This window comes from Antechinus flavipes, chromosome X (assembly GCF_016432865.1).
Source record: "Antechinus flavipes isolate AdamAnt ecotype Samford, QLD, Australia chromosome X, AdamAnt_v2, whole genome shotgun sequence".
NCBI classification, from domain to species: Eukaryota; Metazoa; Chordata; class Mammalia; order Dasyuromorphia; family Dasyuridae; genus Antechinus; species Antechinus flavipes.
The window spans coordinates 51,023,580-51,040,390 of record NC_067404.1 but is presented as its reverse complement, the minus strand read 5'-3'; the positions used below and the strand labels follow the sequence as shown (position 1 = coordinate 51,040,390).

General features: G+C 33.4%; 1 protein-coding gene across 7 annotated transcripts in view; it reads right to left on the bottom strand.

The window, feature by feature from the left end:
- THOC2 (THO complex subunit 2) overlaps positions 1 to 16,811 on the bottom strand; it is an 83,368-nt gene that overhangs the window by 66,000 nt on the left and 557 nt on the right. For all 7 annotated transcript variants that reach the window (XM_051968612.1, XM_051968614.1, XM_051968613.1 and 4 more), the window contains exons 2-4: positions 7,041 to 7,099; positions 4,773 to 4,864; positions 2,420 to 2,471 (exon numbers count right to left, since the gene is read on the bottom strand). In XM_051968612.1, the coding sequence (XP_051824572.1) occupies positions 2,420 to 2,471; positions 4,773 to 4,864; positions 7,041 to 7,099 (203 nt within the window). The remainder of the gene's footprint in view (positions 1 to 2,419; positions 2,472 to 4,772; positions 4,865 to 7,040; positions 7,100 to 16,811) is intronic.

Below are 16,811 nucleotides of genomic sequence, written 5' to 3'. Positions count from 1 at the left end.
TGTTCTTGGACCTCACAAGAAATCTTTGATGAACCTTATCATTTTACCTCTTAGCTAATCTTCCTTAGCACAGAGAGGTCTGTTATAGAAGTCCTTCTTGACATTTCCCCGTTTTTAATTCTTAAAAGTTTTGTTTAAAGGGAGTAGGAAACCCATTACCCCAATCTCTCCCCATCTGAAGTCTTTTTTCACCCATTATTATACAATATCCATTTCAGTACACCTACCTGTTTTACTCCCCAGTATCTAATGAGTACATGGATTTCTTTTTACCTGGTAAGACCCAGGGGGAAAAAAACTTCCATAGCTATCCCATTTATCTTCCTGAAAAACTGAATTGTGAGGGCTATGAATTGGGTAATTTTCCCCAAAAAGAACACCAAATATAAATTTGTAAAAATGTATCTACTGAAAAATAATTATTTACAGGTATAAATCATTAGAATTTTACAGGTATTTTACATTTTATATATATATATATATATATATATATATATATATATACACACATACACATATACATACATATATGTGTGTGTGTATATATATATATATATATATATATATATAAATAAAATAAAGAACTCTTATCAAATTATTCAAGTATAAAAACTTTCATTTCTTCCTGTCAGTGATTTCTAACACAATAAGACAACTAAAGTATCATAGTCCAAACATTATAATTATCAGTAAACTAAAACTTTTTTAAAAGTTACTATATTAGGTCTATAATTTCTAAAAGTCCATGATAAACTAGCATCAATTTTAAAATTTTTATTTGCTTTATGTTAAACCTCTCCCAAATAATTTAAGGAGGTACAAAAGAAATCAAAATAAGCTATACAACAGGCTCAAGACAAGCAGCCAGAAGTTGATGTGTGTATAGGTATATATATAGCATAGACACACACATCAACTTCAAAACTAAAGCAGTCTTTTCAAATGACCTATTTTTGTTTTAGAGAAGAAGTTATTAAAGAGGAAGAAGTACATTTATGGAAAATAAAAATTTTAGACCTTATCATAAATTCAGAGAGGTATATTAACCTGACAACAAAAGAGGGGACAATATCTGAACTACTGTAAATTATCTAGCTACTACTTCCATCGGATATTTTTTTTTTAAATTGGAAAGTCTCTCAAATTAAACTTCTTTTACACAAAACCTCATTCACAACCCTGAAGCATTCTGATATGCTTATTACAATTCTATTTCTTTCTTTCTTTCTTTTTTTTTGCCAGCTTGAAAGAGATATTTTCAAGGGGTATTCATTTCTTGAGGCCAAAACATACACTTCCCATGAGACAAAAGTATCCTAAACCGAAGTGTGAATGAACAAGTTTAACAAAGAGCCAAAGTAGTCATTCAAAATTTGACATATAAACATTATTTAAAAATAAATGTTTAAAAGTGGTGCAATGTTTTCTTTGAAAAGTTAAAAATAAGTAAAAATGCAATTTAGCTTCTAATAACCATTACTAGGTAATTATGTACTCAATTTTAGTCCCAGATATAAGATTTTTTTTGAGCATAAATAAATTTATCAGTTCATTTTAAAAAAGGATAAGAAAAGGGTTAGATTCTCTACCTACTTTAGTACATGATCACCAAAGCAAAAGAAGTACTCTTTTTTTTCCCTCTTCTTTATCTGGTATAAGTTCATCTTGGACAAGTAAAAAAACTGGCTATTTATAAATCTGCTTTATTCACTGGCTTAAAAAGTCTCTTAACTAAGGGCAGTTAGATGGTGCAGTGGATAAAAAGCACTAGTCCTGGAGTGAGGAGGGCCCAAGTTTAAACCCAGCCTCAGATATTTAACATTTTTAGACTTTTAGTTAGCTGTGGGACCCTGGCCAAATCACTTAACCCCAACTGCCACAATGCCATATATATATAAAGTATATGTAATATATAATATGTTAATATATAATATATATAAAAGAAGTTGATGTGTGTATAGGTATATATATAGCATACACACATACATCAACTTCAAAACTAAAGCAGTCTTTTCAAATGACCTATTTTTGTTTTAGAGAAGAAGTTATTAAAGAGGAAGAAGTACATTTATGGAAAATAAGAATTTTAGACCTTATCATAAATTCAGAGAGGTATATTAACCTGACAACAAAAGAGGGGACAATATCTGAACTACTGTAAATTATCTAGCTACTACTTCCATCGGATAGCCTGAAGTCAACTTTAAATTGCTTGGAATGTCTTACCTATCAAAAAAGAGCAAATAAATCCAAAATGCCTCAATTTCCACTGTACTTCACTCATAACACTCAAAATTCCAAGAAAAAGCAGTTAACTATCTAGATACATAGAATCATTGTACAATCTTTTGTTTGGGGAGGGGAGGATTTTATGAGCTTACCAAATGGCTCTTTTCATAGTTGAAGAACTGATACCTACCTAAGATGCAGAATACATCAGCTAGGATGGAAGGCATATCCTCACGATAGTCCTAAATTTTGAAGATATAATTATCATGGCATTAGAACACCACCCTTAAGTGAATTTTTATAAATTACTGTTGAAAGGTCTAGGTACCACTATATCGATGTGCACTTAAATTCCATCAATTGAATTTCCTATATCCATAAAATTAAAAAGATCAGAAATTACAGAAATCATAGATGAGAGCATGGGAATCATAAAATAATTTGGCAGAATGTATAACAGAACAAAAATATAACTTTCAAACAGCATCCTAAATTAGAAATCACTTGTATTAAAGGTACCTCACCATCTAGCTAAAACAAAATGGTAATGAACTATTGATAAAACATTTCTTATATAAATTCATGTAAAATTCATGTTTAAGCTATAACACAAACTTATGTAAAAATTAGTGTATCACTCACATTTTATCAAATATTTTTAAAAATACCAAAAACTCCTAACATGCAGTTATTGTCCTATATAACCTTTACTCTTTCAAGATACATACTGCATATTTATGTACACCAGATCCCATCATCTTATGCCATTACTAATTATCTCTTATGTCTTTCACTTTTGGAGAAATTCTGTACTTGTTTTGTTTTGTTTTTTTCCCCATTTCCAGTACCATACTTTAGGAACATTATAGTATTTTCCTATGGAGAGTCTCATTTTTCACCTCCATTCTATCACCCTCTTTTCCATTAGTAACCATCATAGTAGAAGAGCAGCAATTAGTACTTGCTAATACTATATCAACCTTTATTGAACTATTTGCAAAGGCCTAATAGAAATCAGCATGACTCTTAAAAAAAAAAATCAAGCTGCTAAAATAAACTAAATCAAATGTATTTGTATAATTAAAATATAAAACAGGTCATGTTGTAGTGTGTATGTATGCCGTGACAAAAAAGGAACAAGTACAAAAAGCAATCCTGGCCAGCATTAAGAATAAAATACAAAGTGATTTCCACCAAAACTCCCAACCCTCCCAAAAAGTCCATACTCCTCACTATCAAAATAGTTTATTTGGATGGTAAGTTAAAAAAAAAAAATCTTCTACTCCTATAAACACGCCCCATCCCCAGAGGAAAAAACAAACATATAATACTAAAAAATGCAATCCAATTTTCGGGTTGAAAAAAAAAAATTGCCAATTACTTTGATGCTAAGCTTCAAAAGAGTCATCATTTTAGTTTTAATTCCACTGCTTTACCTGAACACCAAAAAACAAGAATCAAGTCTTTAAAATATTACACATTAGCTGTAAGTAGTGCCCAGAAGAATGAGTAGAATGTTACAAGAATGAGTATAATGTTACAAAGTAGTACAATAGTACAGTTCACATTGTGTGAGTATATACAGAAAAGTATAGGCCTTCCCATTTCCCCAGATACATTTTATTCCAATCCAAAAAAATCAAGACAAAAGGACTGAGGAGCAGCTGAAGACTTGCCCCTATCTCTGCCAACCAATAAAGCACTTTAAAAAAGAGCTGGCTTGAAGCAGCACTGAAAAAAAATTTGCACAGGGACAAAGAGCCCCCAATTACCAGGAAACATCAAGAGAGGTAGTTTTCAACTTGTTCTAAGGATTTTATTCAAGTCTAATTCATTTCACTCCCTAACAGCAAGAACTGACCACATGTAAGCAAACTTCTAAAAATGTATGTACTAGCTTAGTCTCTGTAGCCTTACCATTTATTTAGAAGTCAGTTTCCCAGATAAAATACCAAATTAATCAGAAACATTCTCTAATCTGAAACACACCTTAATACTAATAAAGAAAATGAAAATAGAGTACATCAATTCCTTTAATAAAGGGAAATAAATTTTAACAACTGGTTTCTACCAGATTAATATTATTTACAACCAGTGGAGACTAGCAGGCCAAAGATTTCAAGAACAAAGCAATGCATCATTTTATAAGCAGAGTCTAAAATATAGTTGCTTGGTTTTAGTCATTAAAATTTCAACCTACAAGTATTATTTAACTGGTTAGATTTTTAACTATGGTAATGTTTGATGTTTTCACCTTCAGCAAGCTTCACCCTGGCTCAATATAATATACTACTTTTCTTTTACCTCCTCCTCAAATATGTTTTGTTTTGCTTCAACAAGGGAATATTTGAGTTCTATATAATCAAAGTTACTTTGTGTTATTAACATCTTTCAAATAACACACAGGTAAGATAAAATTTAATAAATCTGAAGAACCTCTATTTCAAAAGATAACCACATATCAAAGTTGTTCCCTCTCTTACTTCAGAGATAAGGCAAATATAACATCAAATATATATATATGTATATATATATATACTTACAATTATATCATTAAGAACATTTGATGCTTGATCATGCTTTAGATTTCCTCTTATGACATGATATGATAGTTCATAGATAACTTGCTGCAGATCTATTGAACAAAACATACATCATAAATGCATTATTACTATGCTTCTTTGGGAACATTTGACTATCTTTCAGATTCTTTTAGTTACTACTGTAAAAATATCAATACTGAGACAATAACTCCTTTTTTTTTTTAAAGTACTGAATCTAAAAGAAATTTTTAAAGTGCATTAACTACCAGTTCATTAAAATCTTGTTGAAAAGCAACACAACTGTCAATAAAAAGTTATTTAAAAAAAAACATAGCTATTAAAATAATCTAATTGTAAATAAAAGTTAAATAGGAATAAAAATAAATTTTAATATTTGAATTAAAAAAAAAAAGCAACACAAAAAACCCTGGCTTTCTCATGCATCTATTTACTTTCTGTCTAGTTCTTTCTCCAAACCTTTATCATTTCTATTTCCCTTCACTAGTGCCTAAAACTGTTATAAAATGCAAATAGCAAGGATAGTGTTTAAAATATATATGTTCAAGAAAATTCTGTATTAGCTACAACTGGGCTCATTCCCCCTTCCCTTCCGACTTCACTGTCCCAACCTTTCTAGCAAAGAGGATAGACAGTAACAAAAGGCAAGGGGGAACCCCCGCCTTCCTCTGAGATGTATTAGGATTTTGCTCTTCTCACTTACTATTGGTAAAAAGAATTTAAGTTTTTCTATTCCTTCACTAGCATATTGCTTTCCCTTGTGGTTTAGAGTTGGTATGGAAGAACAGTTTTATGAATGTTTTCCCTTTTATTTCTTTTCTCCCATGAAAGGGAGTTGAAATATACTCTGCTATGTAGTAGAGTATTTGGGGTTCTGTTTTCAATCTGGTAGGGAGTCAATGGAAGTGAAGCTTATAATGTAAAGACAATAAGGAATTAGTAAAATTTGAATTAACTATGGGTAAGATGCACAAATAACCATCATGAAAGAAACATCTCTGCCCATAAAAAGAGAAAAAATAAATAAAAATCATAACTTAACAGAAAGTCTCAAAACGTTTTCAGTGTGTACTAGAACCAAAAGAATTCTAGTTTTAAATAAATTGAATCATTTAGTTGGTCATGACAACTGTCCAGGTAAAAAGTGATAAGGGCCAATTGCAGTGTGAGTTGAGAGAAGGGGATGAATGAGGAAAATTCAAGGATGATTCAAATGTTAATACCAATGTGTACTTTATCCCATCATCTTTATAAACTATCTAGTTCTCACTATATATTGTTAATAGAAATACAAATTGTAATTATTTAATAACTTCTACTTCTATAAAAAACTAGTCTTAAAAATCAAGAAAATGTAAGATTCAAGGTTCTACATAAGGAATACTACAGGAAATGCTTCTAACTCCCTAAAAATCTAGCAAGTTTTTTTTTTTCCCTCTCCCTAAAACTGAATGAGTAGTTCAAAGCTTCAAAATATCATTTCTTAAAAAGTTGGAGTAAAAATGGCATTTGGCAAGTAAGCATCTCAAAACAGGGAATAACTTTTAAAACAAATTAACACAGGAAAAAAAATTAATCATTTACTGCTTTGAAAACATGTATTTTAATCGAAACTCCAAAAAAAATTTCAAGTCATAATTGTAAACATTTCCTTTGCTTTTATAGATTACCATAATTGATTTAACAAATCCCCAGATATCATGTAAACAAAATTTTTTTAGCAATTTAAAAAACAACTTCAATTTCTGAGTTTTCTTAGACAAAAAGGTTATTCTTTCTGAAACGGTTTAATTATGTTCTACTTCTTATTGATCATTTAAAATACAGTAATTGCTAGCTGAATTAGAATATGACAACCTAGGTATATATAATCCCATTAGGAAAAACTTTCCAATGCCATAGGACTGATTTAAAATATAACCCAAATTATATTACCAATGTATGTAATAATGCACCAACCACATCCTATGATGTAACTAGAAGTAGAATATAAGTAAAATCTAAAAGTTATCTTCAACAAAAGAAACATGGTGAAATTGTTACTCTAATTTATGTTGTTTTCTTATTCTCAAAAAGCATCAAAAATATGAACGTTTAAAAGAGTCAGAACAGGTAAAAATTGAGACTAGAATAGCCATCCTGTATCTAATAAGTCATCTTTCCATTTCTGCTTTTTACCATTTCAAAACAATGAATTGAGACTATCATACATATCAAATTTTTAATTCAAACTAGTTTTAAAACACTTACCTCTGAAAATCAAGTGTTCACGGGTTTTATTTTCACAGAGGGCTCGGCATAGCTGCACACTAAAATAAGATAAAAATATTACATTTATTAACTTGATTAGACGACACATTAAATATGCCTGGATATATCTCAAGTTACCTGCTTTTTTCAATGTGTTCCAAATATCATACAAACATGGACACATACAGTGACACCAGGAATGGATACAAAACTATATGCAAATACTAACATTTGCACTTATATTAATCCCTGTTCATTAGAATATTTAATGGGTGAGCAAGTTTTACTACTTTTTTTTAAAGAGAGAAATCCAAAAACTAAGATGACTACCTAATGCTATACAAATACTAAATGAATGACTTTCAATTCCAGAGGACTTTCACATAGCAAGATACTAATCTGACTAATAAAATTTAGTTATATTTTGTGTTATAAAAATATCAGATTTTGTTAAAATCGCAGCACTTAATTATTATTTGTATAATCTAGCCTGTACATATTCCAAACATATGTACATGTATATTATATACTGATTATTCATGTTTGTTTTTGTTAAAAAGACTTCTCAGAACTGCTACCAAAAATTATAATGAATACGTAGACATTTCAAAATATATATGGGGAAGACTTGTATTAAGTGATTCAGGATGAAAAAAGGAGAACTAAAGAATATAAGTAATTGTGACTTTTTAATCTGAGTTATAAAGCACATACCTATGCTTTTTTAAATTGAAAATTATGTAAAAAGTTGTATTATCATCCAGAGAATTCTTATATTCTTATTTAAATTGTTTTTTGTCTATAGCCAATATTATTTCACACTAATTCTTTCATGGACCAAATAACCAAAGAAGTGGCAGACAGCTTGAAGAAAAAACTCTAAATCTTTGATTGTATGAACCTAAAATATTGATTCCTATAAATTCTGATCTGCATTAGATATCTTTCTCTTAAGGCTAATCCCACTTTATCTAATCTAGTTTATATTCTGTGATTATTCAACAGAGACCATAAATTAAAATACATTTTGATCCAAAAGGAAACTTGGGTCATCTAAAATCCTTGAAATAGTACCAATAAATACTATGTGTTGTATGCACAAAGACATTCAAATGATGTGTACCCTGCTTTGCACTCTTAACATTTCGGTGAATGATAAACATGGGGCCACAATGGGCCATGCAGGCCTGCACTATAGATCCAACTTTTGACAAAGATTTGAATCAATAACAAAAAGCTGTATTATGAGACATTAATACTTCCCAATTAACTTTATTTCATGACAATTTTAATTTACCACTACACCTTTGTTAAACAAGAGATCATAGAATTTGAAAGTTGACAGGGATGTTTGGTGACCATATATTATGACCCATATGAAAACTGTTGGCCCCTACCCTGGAAGCCATCATTATTCCTTAAACTATACCCACTTTTCAGCCCTTCATCAGAACTGTCATAACTGTTCTCCCTAAAGTACAAATGAAACCTTTCTACAGTTTCTACTTGCCTCGCACAGATAAAAGATTTGAAAATTCAAAATTTATCTTCAAATATTTCCAAACATTCCAGTTTCCAACTTTCATTCTCCTTTCTTTAACCCTCCATACCCAAGTCAGGAATCCTTCCAGTTAATCCTTCCAATTTTCTAACCCCATGACCTACAAAAATATCAGAATACCAATATCACTTATACTTTGAAATTCATAGACTCAATCAGAGAATCACAGAGTTGAAAGGGATCTTAAGACATCATCCAGTCCAACTCCAGAGGAAGAAGCTATAACCTTTAATTATCCCAGAATTATTTAAGATTGTGAAATAAATGTTTCATGTCAAATAAGACAAAGCATTTCAAACAGAAGGCATAAGTATGTTTGGGGTTTTTTTTTGTTTGTTTGTTTGCTTTTTTTGGAAAGGGGTGGGGGGGAGCCCAGAGGACTTAGTCCCAATAGCCCTATAACACATAAAGCGCTCTAAAAGAAAATCTGCTTTAGCTATTTTGGACTACTTAGGAAAACTAGATAAGAGAAAATAGAATATCCTAGGTGGATTCCCTCAGTCTCCATCTCCTTAACCATACTACCACTCTTTGTCTTTAAAGACTAAAGTTAATAAGATCCAAAAAGGTTTTTCTGAGATGAGTTGTTTAAACATCTTTGCAGGCAGAAAGCAAGGAAGTACAAAGAAAAACTAAAAAAGTTACAAGACTGGAAATGACTAATAAAGCAGACCTAGGGGGAAAAAAAAAAAAAACCACAGGAAGAAATGTGACAAAGAATATAAATGAAAGGGTTATTAGTCCTCAAAGAGAAAGGCTACTTCTTCCTCTTTGATAGGAAAAAAAAAAGCCTAGGAACCAAGAAAAACACACTGTTCTCTTTTCTCCAAGTTCTTCCAAGTACAACAAAATATAAAAGCATACTTATCATTTTAAGCTTTCAACTTACATGTGCATTTTTCTTTCTTTTTTTTAAACAGGAATTACAGTATTATGTAGGAATGATATAATTCCACATTTTAAAATTAAACTCCCTAAATAGGATAATGCTTTGCATCTGTCCTTTCAATAAAATATTAAATTACACAAAAGTGTACTTGATAAAGAGCCAGACTTGGAGTCAAGAAGACCTAGGTATAAGTGGTTATACAACCACCCACTGGTTGTAAGGGCTAGCCAAAAACATTTAACATTTCATTTAAGATAAAATGATCAATTATAGACAAGTTGCCAGTCTTGGGAGGAATAGAAGATTTATACCAAAATAAATCTCTTTAAAGCATTATTTAAATTTGTCATATCAGAATTTTTTTCCTTAGCCCATTCCTTAGTCACAAGTGAAGATTTAATCTAGGGGAGAAGGTTCCTTCCAAAAAAGAAGACTAAGGTAAACAACAAAAACAGACCAGTAAAATTTTTTAAATTAAGTACTCTCTTCTCCAGTATAAAAATTTCCAGTTTAGTGAAGAAACCACTTCAATGTTTTTTTGGGGGGAAAAAAACTCAAGAAAAAGTTTTAGGTGAATCCTAATCTAAATAACAGCTTTCCCAAAAAATAATTAAGCTTTACCCACCCCAACTGATTATTTCTTGAACTGATTCATTTATTGGCCAGTCATGATTCAGAACCAAAATAAAGCCTTAAGATTACCTAGTTCAAAAAATGCATGAAGAGACATGTTTGTTTTTCTTTTCTGTTTTTAAAGGTAGAAAGAGTGTAGGTGGGGTTAAAAATATTAATGTTCCTGCCCCTCAAAAAAGAGGACCATTGTAAAAATGTACCTAAATGCTCAGAAGAGAAGATGGGAAAGAATTATTTTGATTTTCAATAGTATTTTCCCAATACATGTAAAGACAATTTTCAACATTCATTTTTGTAAAACTTTGTGTTTCAAATTTTTCTCCCTTCCTCTCTTACCTTCCCCAAGATAGCAAGCAATCTGTTACAGGTTAAATATGTCCAGTTCTTTTAAACGCATTTTCACATTTGTCATGTGGTACAAGGAAAATCGGACCAAAGGGAGAAAAAACATGAGAAAGAAAAAAGAAACTAACAAAAAGTGAAACCATTATGCTTAAATCCATTTTCAGTCTCCATAGTTGTCTTTATAGATGCAGATGGCATTAGAATGGCTTTAGTTTTAAAGTAACATGGAAAATTAATATTTTTTAAGTAAGCAGTATGAAAGATTCACTATTTTATTTGCAATCCTCTTACATTCTGCTGTAAATACTGAAATGTGGGGGGAGGGGGGAGAAGGAGGTTGGTGTTTAAGTTCATAATTTTCTAAAAAGAATGGGGGAAAAAGTTCTAGTCCAATTATCTTACAGGTAAGGAAAAGACTACACAGGGTTAAGAGATTTGCCCAAAGTCCAACACTTATTAAGATAGAAGATTTAAATAGCTCCTCTGACTCCTCAGCTTCTCAAGGGCAGGTGCTACTAAGGGAGAAAACAAAGCAATATGACTGTCTTTTTGGAGCTAGTTCATATCTGACTAAAAACTAATCCAAAAGTTTCAAAATATTTCTGAGCAAAGTTGCATCACCAAAATAAATGTATTGTCACACAAGGTGACTATTCTGAAATAAGGTGACTCTTAGATGTAAAATTCTGCAATGACTCTTAAAAAAAAATTATTTTAGTCTGGAGGGGCAGATTGTCTAAGTGACCCTCAGCAAGTCATACAGCTTCACAGATCCTCCAGGAAATTCTAAGAGCAGTAGGAGTTTCCTTATCTACTTTCCCCACAGCAATGAAATCACAGTCCTAGGCTAAAAAACAAACTAAAAAATACCCAGACACTTGTTTTGAAATACACTGAGATTTATATAGATACCATTTGCAAATAAAGCTCATAAGATGAAAACCTTTCTCTCAAGGGGTTTCTTGTATAAGAAAATCCTTAATCCCTTAACTCCCACTAGAACAAGAATCCCCTATTAGAGTTTTACTATCACAAGGAAGCTCAGCTGCTATATCACCCAAATCCTGTACTCAGAAGCAGATACTTTAAAATTATATTAATCAAGATACAGCAATAGAAGCCAGATTCCAAAACCAAACTGCTAAAAACCTGCATGTTTCATGCAATATGAAAAGATCTATAATTAGTAGAACTCCAAGGATAATTCTATAATACTAAGGGGTAAATTATTGTTAATAACAGGGACAGATACCAATACATTCATTAAGCATTTCATTAATGCCCTGTTTTTAAATACTTCTTAGAAAAAACTCACAAAATCTCTTAATTTCCTCTCATTAAAAGGAATGCACAGGATCACTTGAATTAGTTCATAGCAAAGAACCAGAACCTGAATAATATACAGAAAGACTACAATAAAGTAAATACACTAAAATGCCATTAGAAACCAGATTAAATGCACTGATCAAATACAATTCCAATGGATCAAAAAAACATTTCCTTCCTCTAGGAAGGAAAGTGATAACAGGTGGGAAGTGTTATATAGGCTGTCAGCAAGATGGTTGGTTTTGCTACATTTTATTTTAATAGGGTGGGAAATAGGGTGGGAGGAAGGGAAAAGAGGAAAAAAGAGAAGAGAGCAAGAACTATGTCCAAAAAGTTATTACTAAACCATGCACCTAGCAATAATAGTATTAGGAATCCTATTCCAAAAATGTAGGAGGGAAAAGGTCTAATAAGCACAAAATATTTCTAGCAAATTTTTCTGCAATATCAAAGAACAGGAAACTAAGGGGTTGTCAATCAAATTGGTAAATAAGCAAATTATAGAGTATATGCGCACACAATGGAACACTATTGTGTTATAAGAAATGACCAGAGTCCCAGAGAAACCTGGGAACCTATATCAAATGATAGTCAAATGAGCAAAATTAGCAGAACAATGTTCACTTCTGCAATGTTATAAGTTTATGATTTCCAATCAATAAATGATCCACCATGATTCCTGAGTGCACATGATAAAGAAATAAACATCACCCCCGACAGAGGTGATGGACTAATATGCAAAAGGGGACATTCAATAAATATACTGAATGTGGGTATGTTGTTTGACCATGCTTATTTTTTGCAGGGGTTTTTGGGGGGAGGGGAGGGTTGGAGTCTGGGGAGGAATAGTTGAAAAAAAAAATGCTTAGCAACTGAAAAAAATTATAATTTCTTTTAAAAGAAAGGTAGAAAAGTCAATTAGCTAGGACACAAGAACACATAGCTTGCTCCTCTAAGTAACCCTGATAATTACCTAACAGTACCATATCAACTTATAAAAAGCTCTATTTCACAGAAGTAAAACAAAAATATGGGCCATACAAACTCAATATATTTGGAAAACATGAACATCTCCAGTGAAGCTATTTTGCAATATGTTTCTAGGACGAAACATGACAAAAATGAAATTCTTACAACTTAAAACTTAATGTGAAAATAAACAAGATACCCTTAATACTTTCAAATAGGTAAACAATATGAGAAACACAAAATGAATTAACAATCAACCAGCATTTATGAAGAACTGACTGTATCAGGCACTATGCTAGGTGCTGAGCATACAAAGACAATGTCTGTCCTCAAAGATGTTACATTCTAAAGAGACAACATATAAAATGCCTAACAATAAAAGGCATCAAGTCAAAGCTAACCTGCTAAATCCAGTAGAACAATTTCATCTAGAGCAAAGGCCTTGCCATTTTTATTCTCCAACACCTAGCACAATGCTTGGCACACAGTAGGTGCTTTATAAATGCTTGCTGAATTGAATTAGTTTGATCAAAAGAGAAAATACATTTGAGATATAATTCTAAACATTTGCTAATATTGAGAATGATAGTGATAAGCATTTGTCTTTACACATTATTTCATTCTCAAACTTTTTATCTTCCCACACACTACAATGTAATCATTAATCTGTGAAGGTCTAGATTTGCAGAAAAGGGATTAAAAAAAAAAAATTTAAGACATCATCAGTCCTGCCCAAGAAAAAAAGGGAAAAATCGCTTTGCAAAATAAACAAAAAGTTAGGCTGTACACACACAAAAAAAATTCATTTTATATTGTAAGACTACTTTATGAAATATTTACATTTTTAATATTTTATCATAGTTTACAAAACATGTTTTGTAGTCAATTCTTATTTACATAATAGAACCCAGCTGTAAGTTATTACAATGATTTGAATATAATGCAAAAAAAAAAAAAAGTCTTCCAGAAATTTGCTAACTTCACACAGTTAAATGCTGATAACTGTGAATTTTCAAAACAACTATTGCAAAGGTTTCATTCTGGAAAACAATTAAAAATGAATTAAAGAACTGAAAATCAGAAAAGTAATCAAAAAACTGGCTTTTTATTAGTTCTAACCTACACAGAGCTTTTCACCCCAAAAAAAGGTAGTTCTGACTTTCATTGTCCTTAACCTTGAACATTTTCTGTTAAGTAGACAAAGTGTCCCAATAGTAGGAAAGCTAAGCAATCTATAAAATTTATATGAGTCCCTGCCTGTATAAAAGAACTGCTTTTACATTATTAACAATAAAGACTTACCAAGACAGTAGTCAACATGCTGTAGAGGCCCTTTTAAAAATTACAAATTGTATGTATATATATGAATGTGTATACATGTACACACTTATTTTCATAAAGTATCAAATATCTTGGCACTTAGCCATCACTCATTCTCCAAACTTCATTATGCCCTGGCTCTACCTTTCATTCCCTCTCTCTCTCCTTCCCATTTTCCCCTTCCTCCTCTCCCTCCCACCCTTTATTTGCCTTATTTACTCACTCTTATTTTACTGTCTATTTGTTGTTTCCCCCATTAGAACGTTAAGGTCCTAGAGGACACAGGCAATCTTTCTCTTTGCCTACTTGTTGACTTGACAACTATGCAAAGTACCAGTGTAAAGAATTAGAAGACGGTTATAAGAACTAAAAATAGACAATGTTCTCTAGTAAAATCACCTAACAATCAACTCACAAACTATCACTTTAAAATATTTCTATGTTCAGCACTGTAAAGATTTGGCAAGGAGGCAAAAAAGTAGTATAAAAGGTACTTGGCCTCTCAGAGCTTATCTTGATGGAGAAGACAGAACTGGTAAACAGGCAATTAAATCACATAAAATAAGGTAAATGATCACTATAAAGTCCTTTCTCTGAACTCCTTGTGCAGTGTAATGTAGTAGAGCCCTCAAAGATTTTATGAAGGAGTTAAATCTCCCATTGGGCTCTATAAATATGTTTAGAAACTATGATTTTAGGACCATCTAACAACCAAAGCTCAGAATATTCAGAGTGATTACAAAGCTGGCAAAAAAAAAAAAAAAAAAAAAAACAACCCTCTTCCTCTAGCAATGTTTAATATTGCCACCTCGTTTTAAATTTTCAACTTAAATCTGTGTCATTTACAATACAAAGTCCTCAGTATTAAACGTCTACTGCTTAGAGAATGGTTCTAAATACCCTGCTGCTAAAGTGGATTTACAATGATCATCCTTTAGATTCCATTAAAGAATGAAATATTTAAAGTCAGTGACAAGTTATATGCCCTATTTTTTCAACTTAAGGTTCTTCAACATTTTCTAAGAGCAGAGAATGAATGTCATTCTCTTCACGTTTTCCAAATTTTAGACCATAAGTTTTTCCAATAACCAAAAAACTACTTTTAAATGGAATGTGAACGTGGAACATAGGCTGATATTACACTAGAAGTATTTTATGATTTTAAAAAAACTATTGTCCATTGGCATCAATTAAAGGCACCTGACAAACCTAACCCATTAACATCTGCCATATTAGAGCAGGCTAAAACTATCGGCAGTCAACATAGTGAACAAAATGAGATCAGAAGGTATGGCACATAGGAAATTCCATCGAGGGTGAGCAACTATGAAGCCAAGAAGACAGCTCTGTAAAATTGTCACATGTTAATTTCGCCACCCCCCCATCTCCCCCCTTCCCCCCGCCCCGTCTTCGATCGCGAGCGCGCCTGTACACATACTACACACCACACACACACAACACACACACACACACACACACACACACACACGTTGGCCTTGAACGTCCCACTCCAAACTATGGGCCAAGAAGAAAAAGTGCCCTCAGAAAGGCGCACTCCATGACAGGGTGCCAGAGCGGCCAAGATTCGAGAAAGTTGGCATGAAGGAACCCTGGCCGTGAACGTTAGCAGAAAAGGAGACCAGTGAGAAGCCGCCGCGGGCGCTCACTCACTACTCAGGCGGGAAAGCAAATCGCTCCGGGGCACAAGAAAAGAGCTAGGGAATCCCAGGGGTAGAGGGCGGAAAGGAAACCCCGCGCAGGAGGGGCACTTCCAGTGAAGGAGAAAGGATAAAAGAGAAAGGAATGAGAGTGAAAGGGGAAGAGAGACGAGAATGAAAGGGGGAGAGAGATAGGATAGTAGGGATCAGCAGGTTTTAGAAGGGGGGGTTGGGGGGGGGGACCCGGAGATGGGACAGAGAGAGCAACCAGAGGGAAAACGGGAAAGAACCGCGAGGAAGCAGGGGGGAGGTGGGGGAGGGGGGTCGCTGGAAACTGGGAACGAGGAGCAAACGCCATGGGGGGCGAGGGGGGGGCCGCCGTTAGGGAGTGGCAGAAGAGCCCGCGGGAAAAACGGTGGGGGGAGGGTCTAAGAGCAAAAAGGAACGTGGTGGGAAGGCGTGGGGGTGTGGGGAGAGAATCAAAATTAAGAGAAATTCAGTGGGAGGGGGCGGCGGGGAAGAGCAGGAAAAACTCCGCAGGGGGCGGCAGAAACTGGAGAAACTCCGCGAGGGGGGGCGGGAGGGAAAAGAGCAGGGAATATTCGGCTGGAGGAGAATAAGAACAGGAAAACTAGGTGGGGGGGAGACAGAACCATTAGAAAATCGGCAAGGGGGGGGACAGAAGCATTAGAAAATCGGCAAGGGGGAGCAGAAGCATTAGAAAATCGGCAAAAGGGGGCAGAAGCATTAGAAAATCAGTGAAGGTGGGGGCAGAAGTATTAAAAAATTCAGCGGGGGGGCATAAGTATTAGAAAATAGGCAGGGGGGGCAAAAGCACTAAACATTAGAAAATCGGCGGGGAGGGACATTAGCATTAGAAAATCAGCAGGGGGGGACAGAAGCATTAGAAAATCCGCAGGGGGGAGACGAGAAGCAAAGGAAACTCAGTGGGGGTCCCGGAGGGGTGGAGGAAACGGAGCGAAGGGGAAAAGGGAGGCGCCTGGAAGAGAAACGGGGAGCAAAACGGTAGCTTGGGAGAAACCAAAATCGGAATGGGAATCGTAATGAAA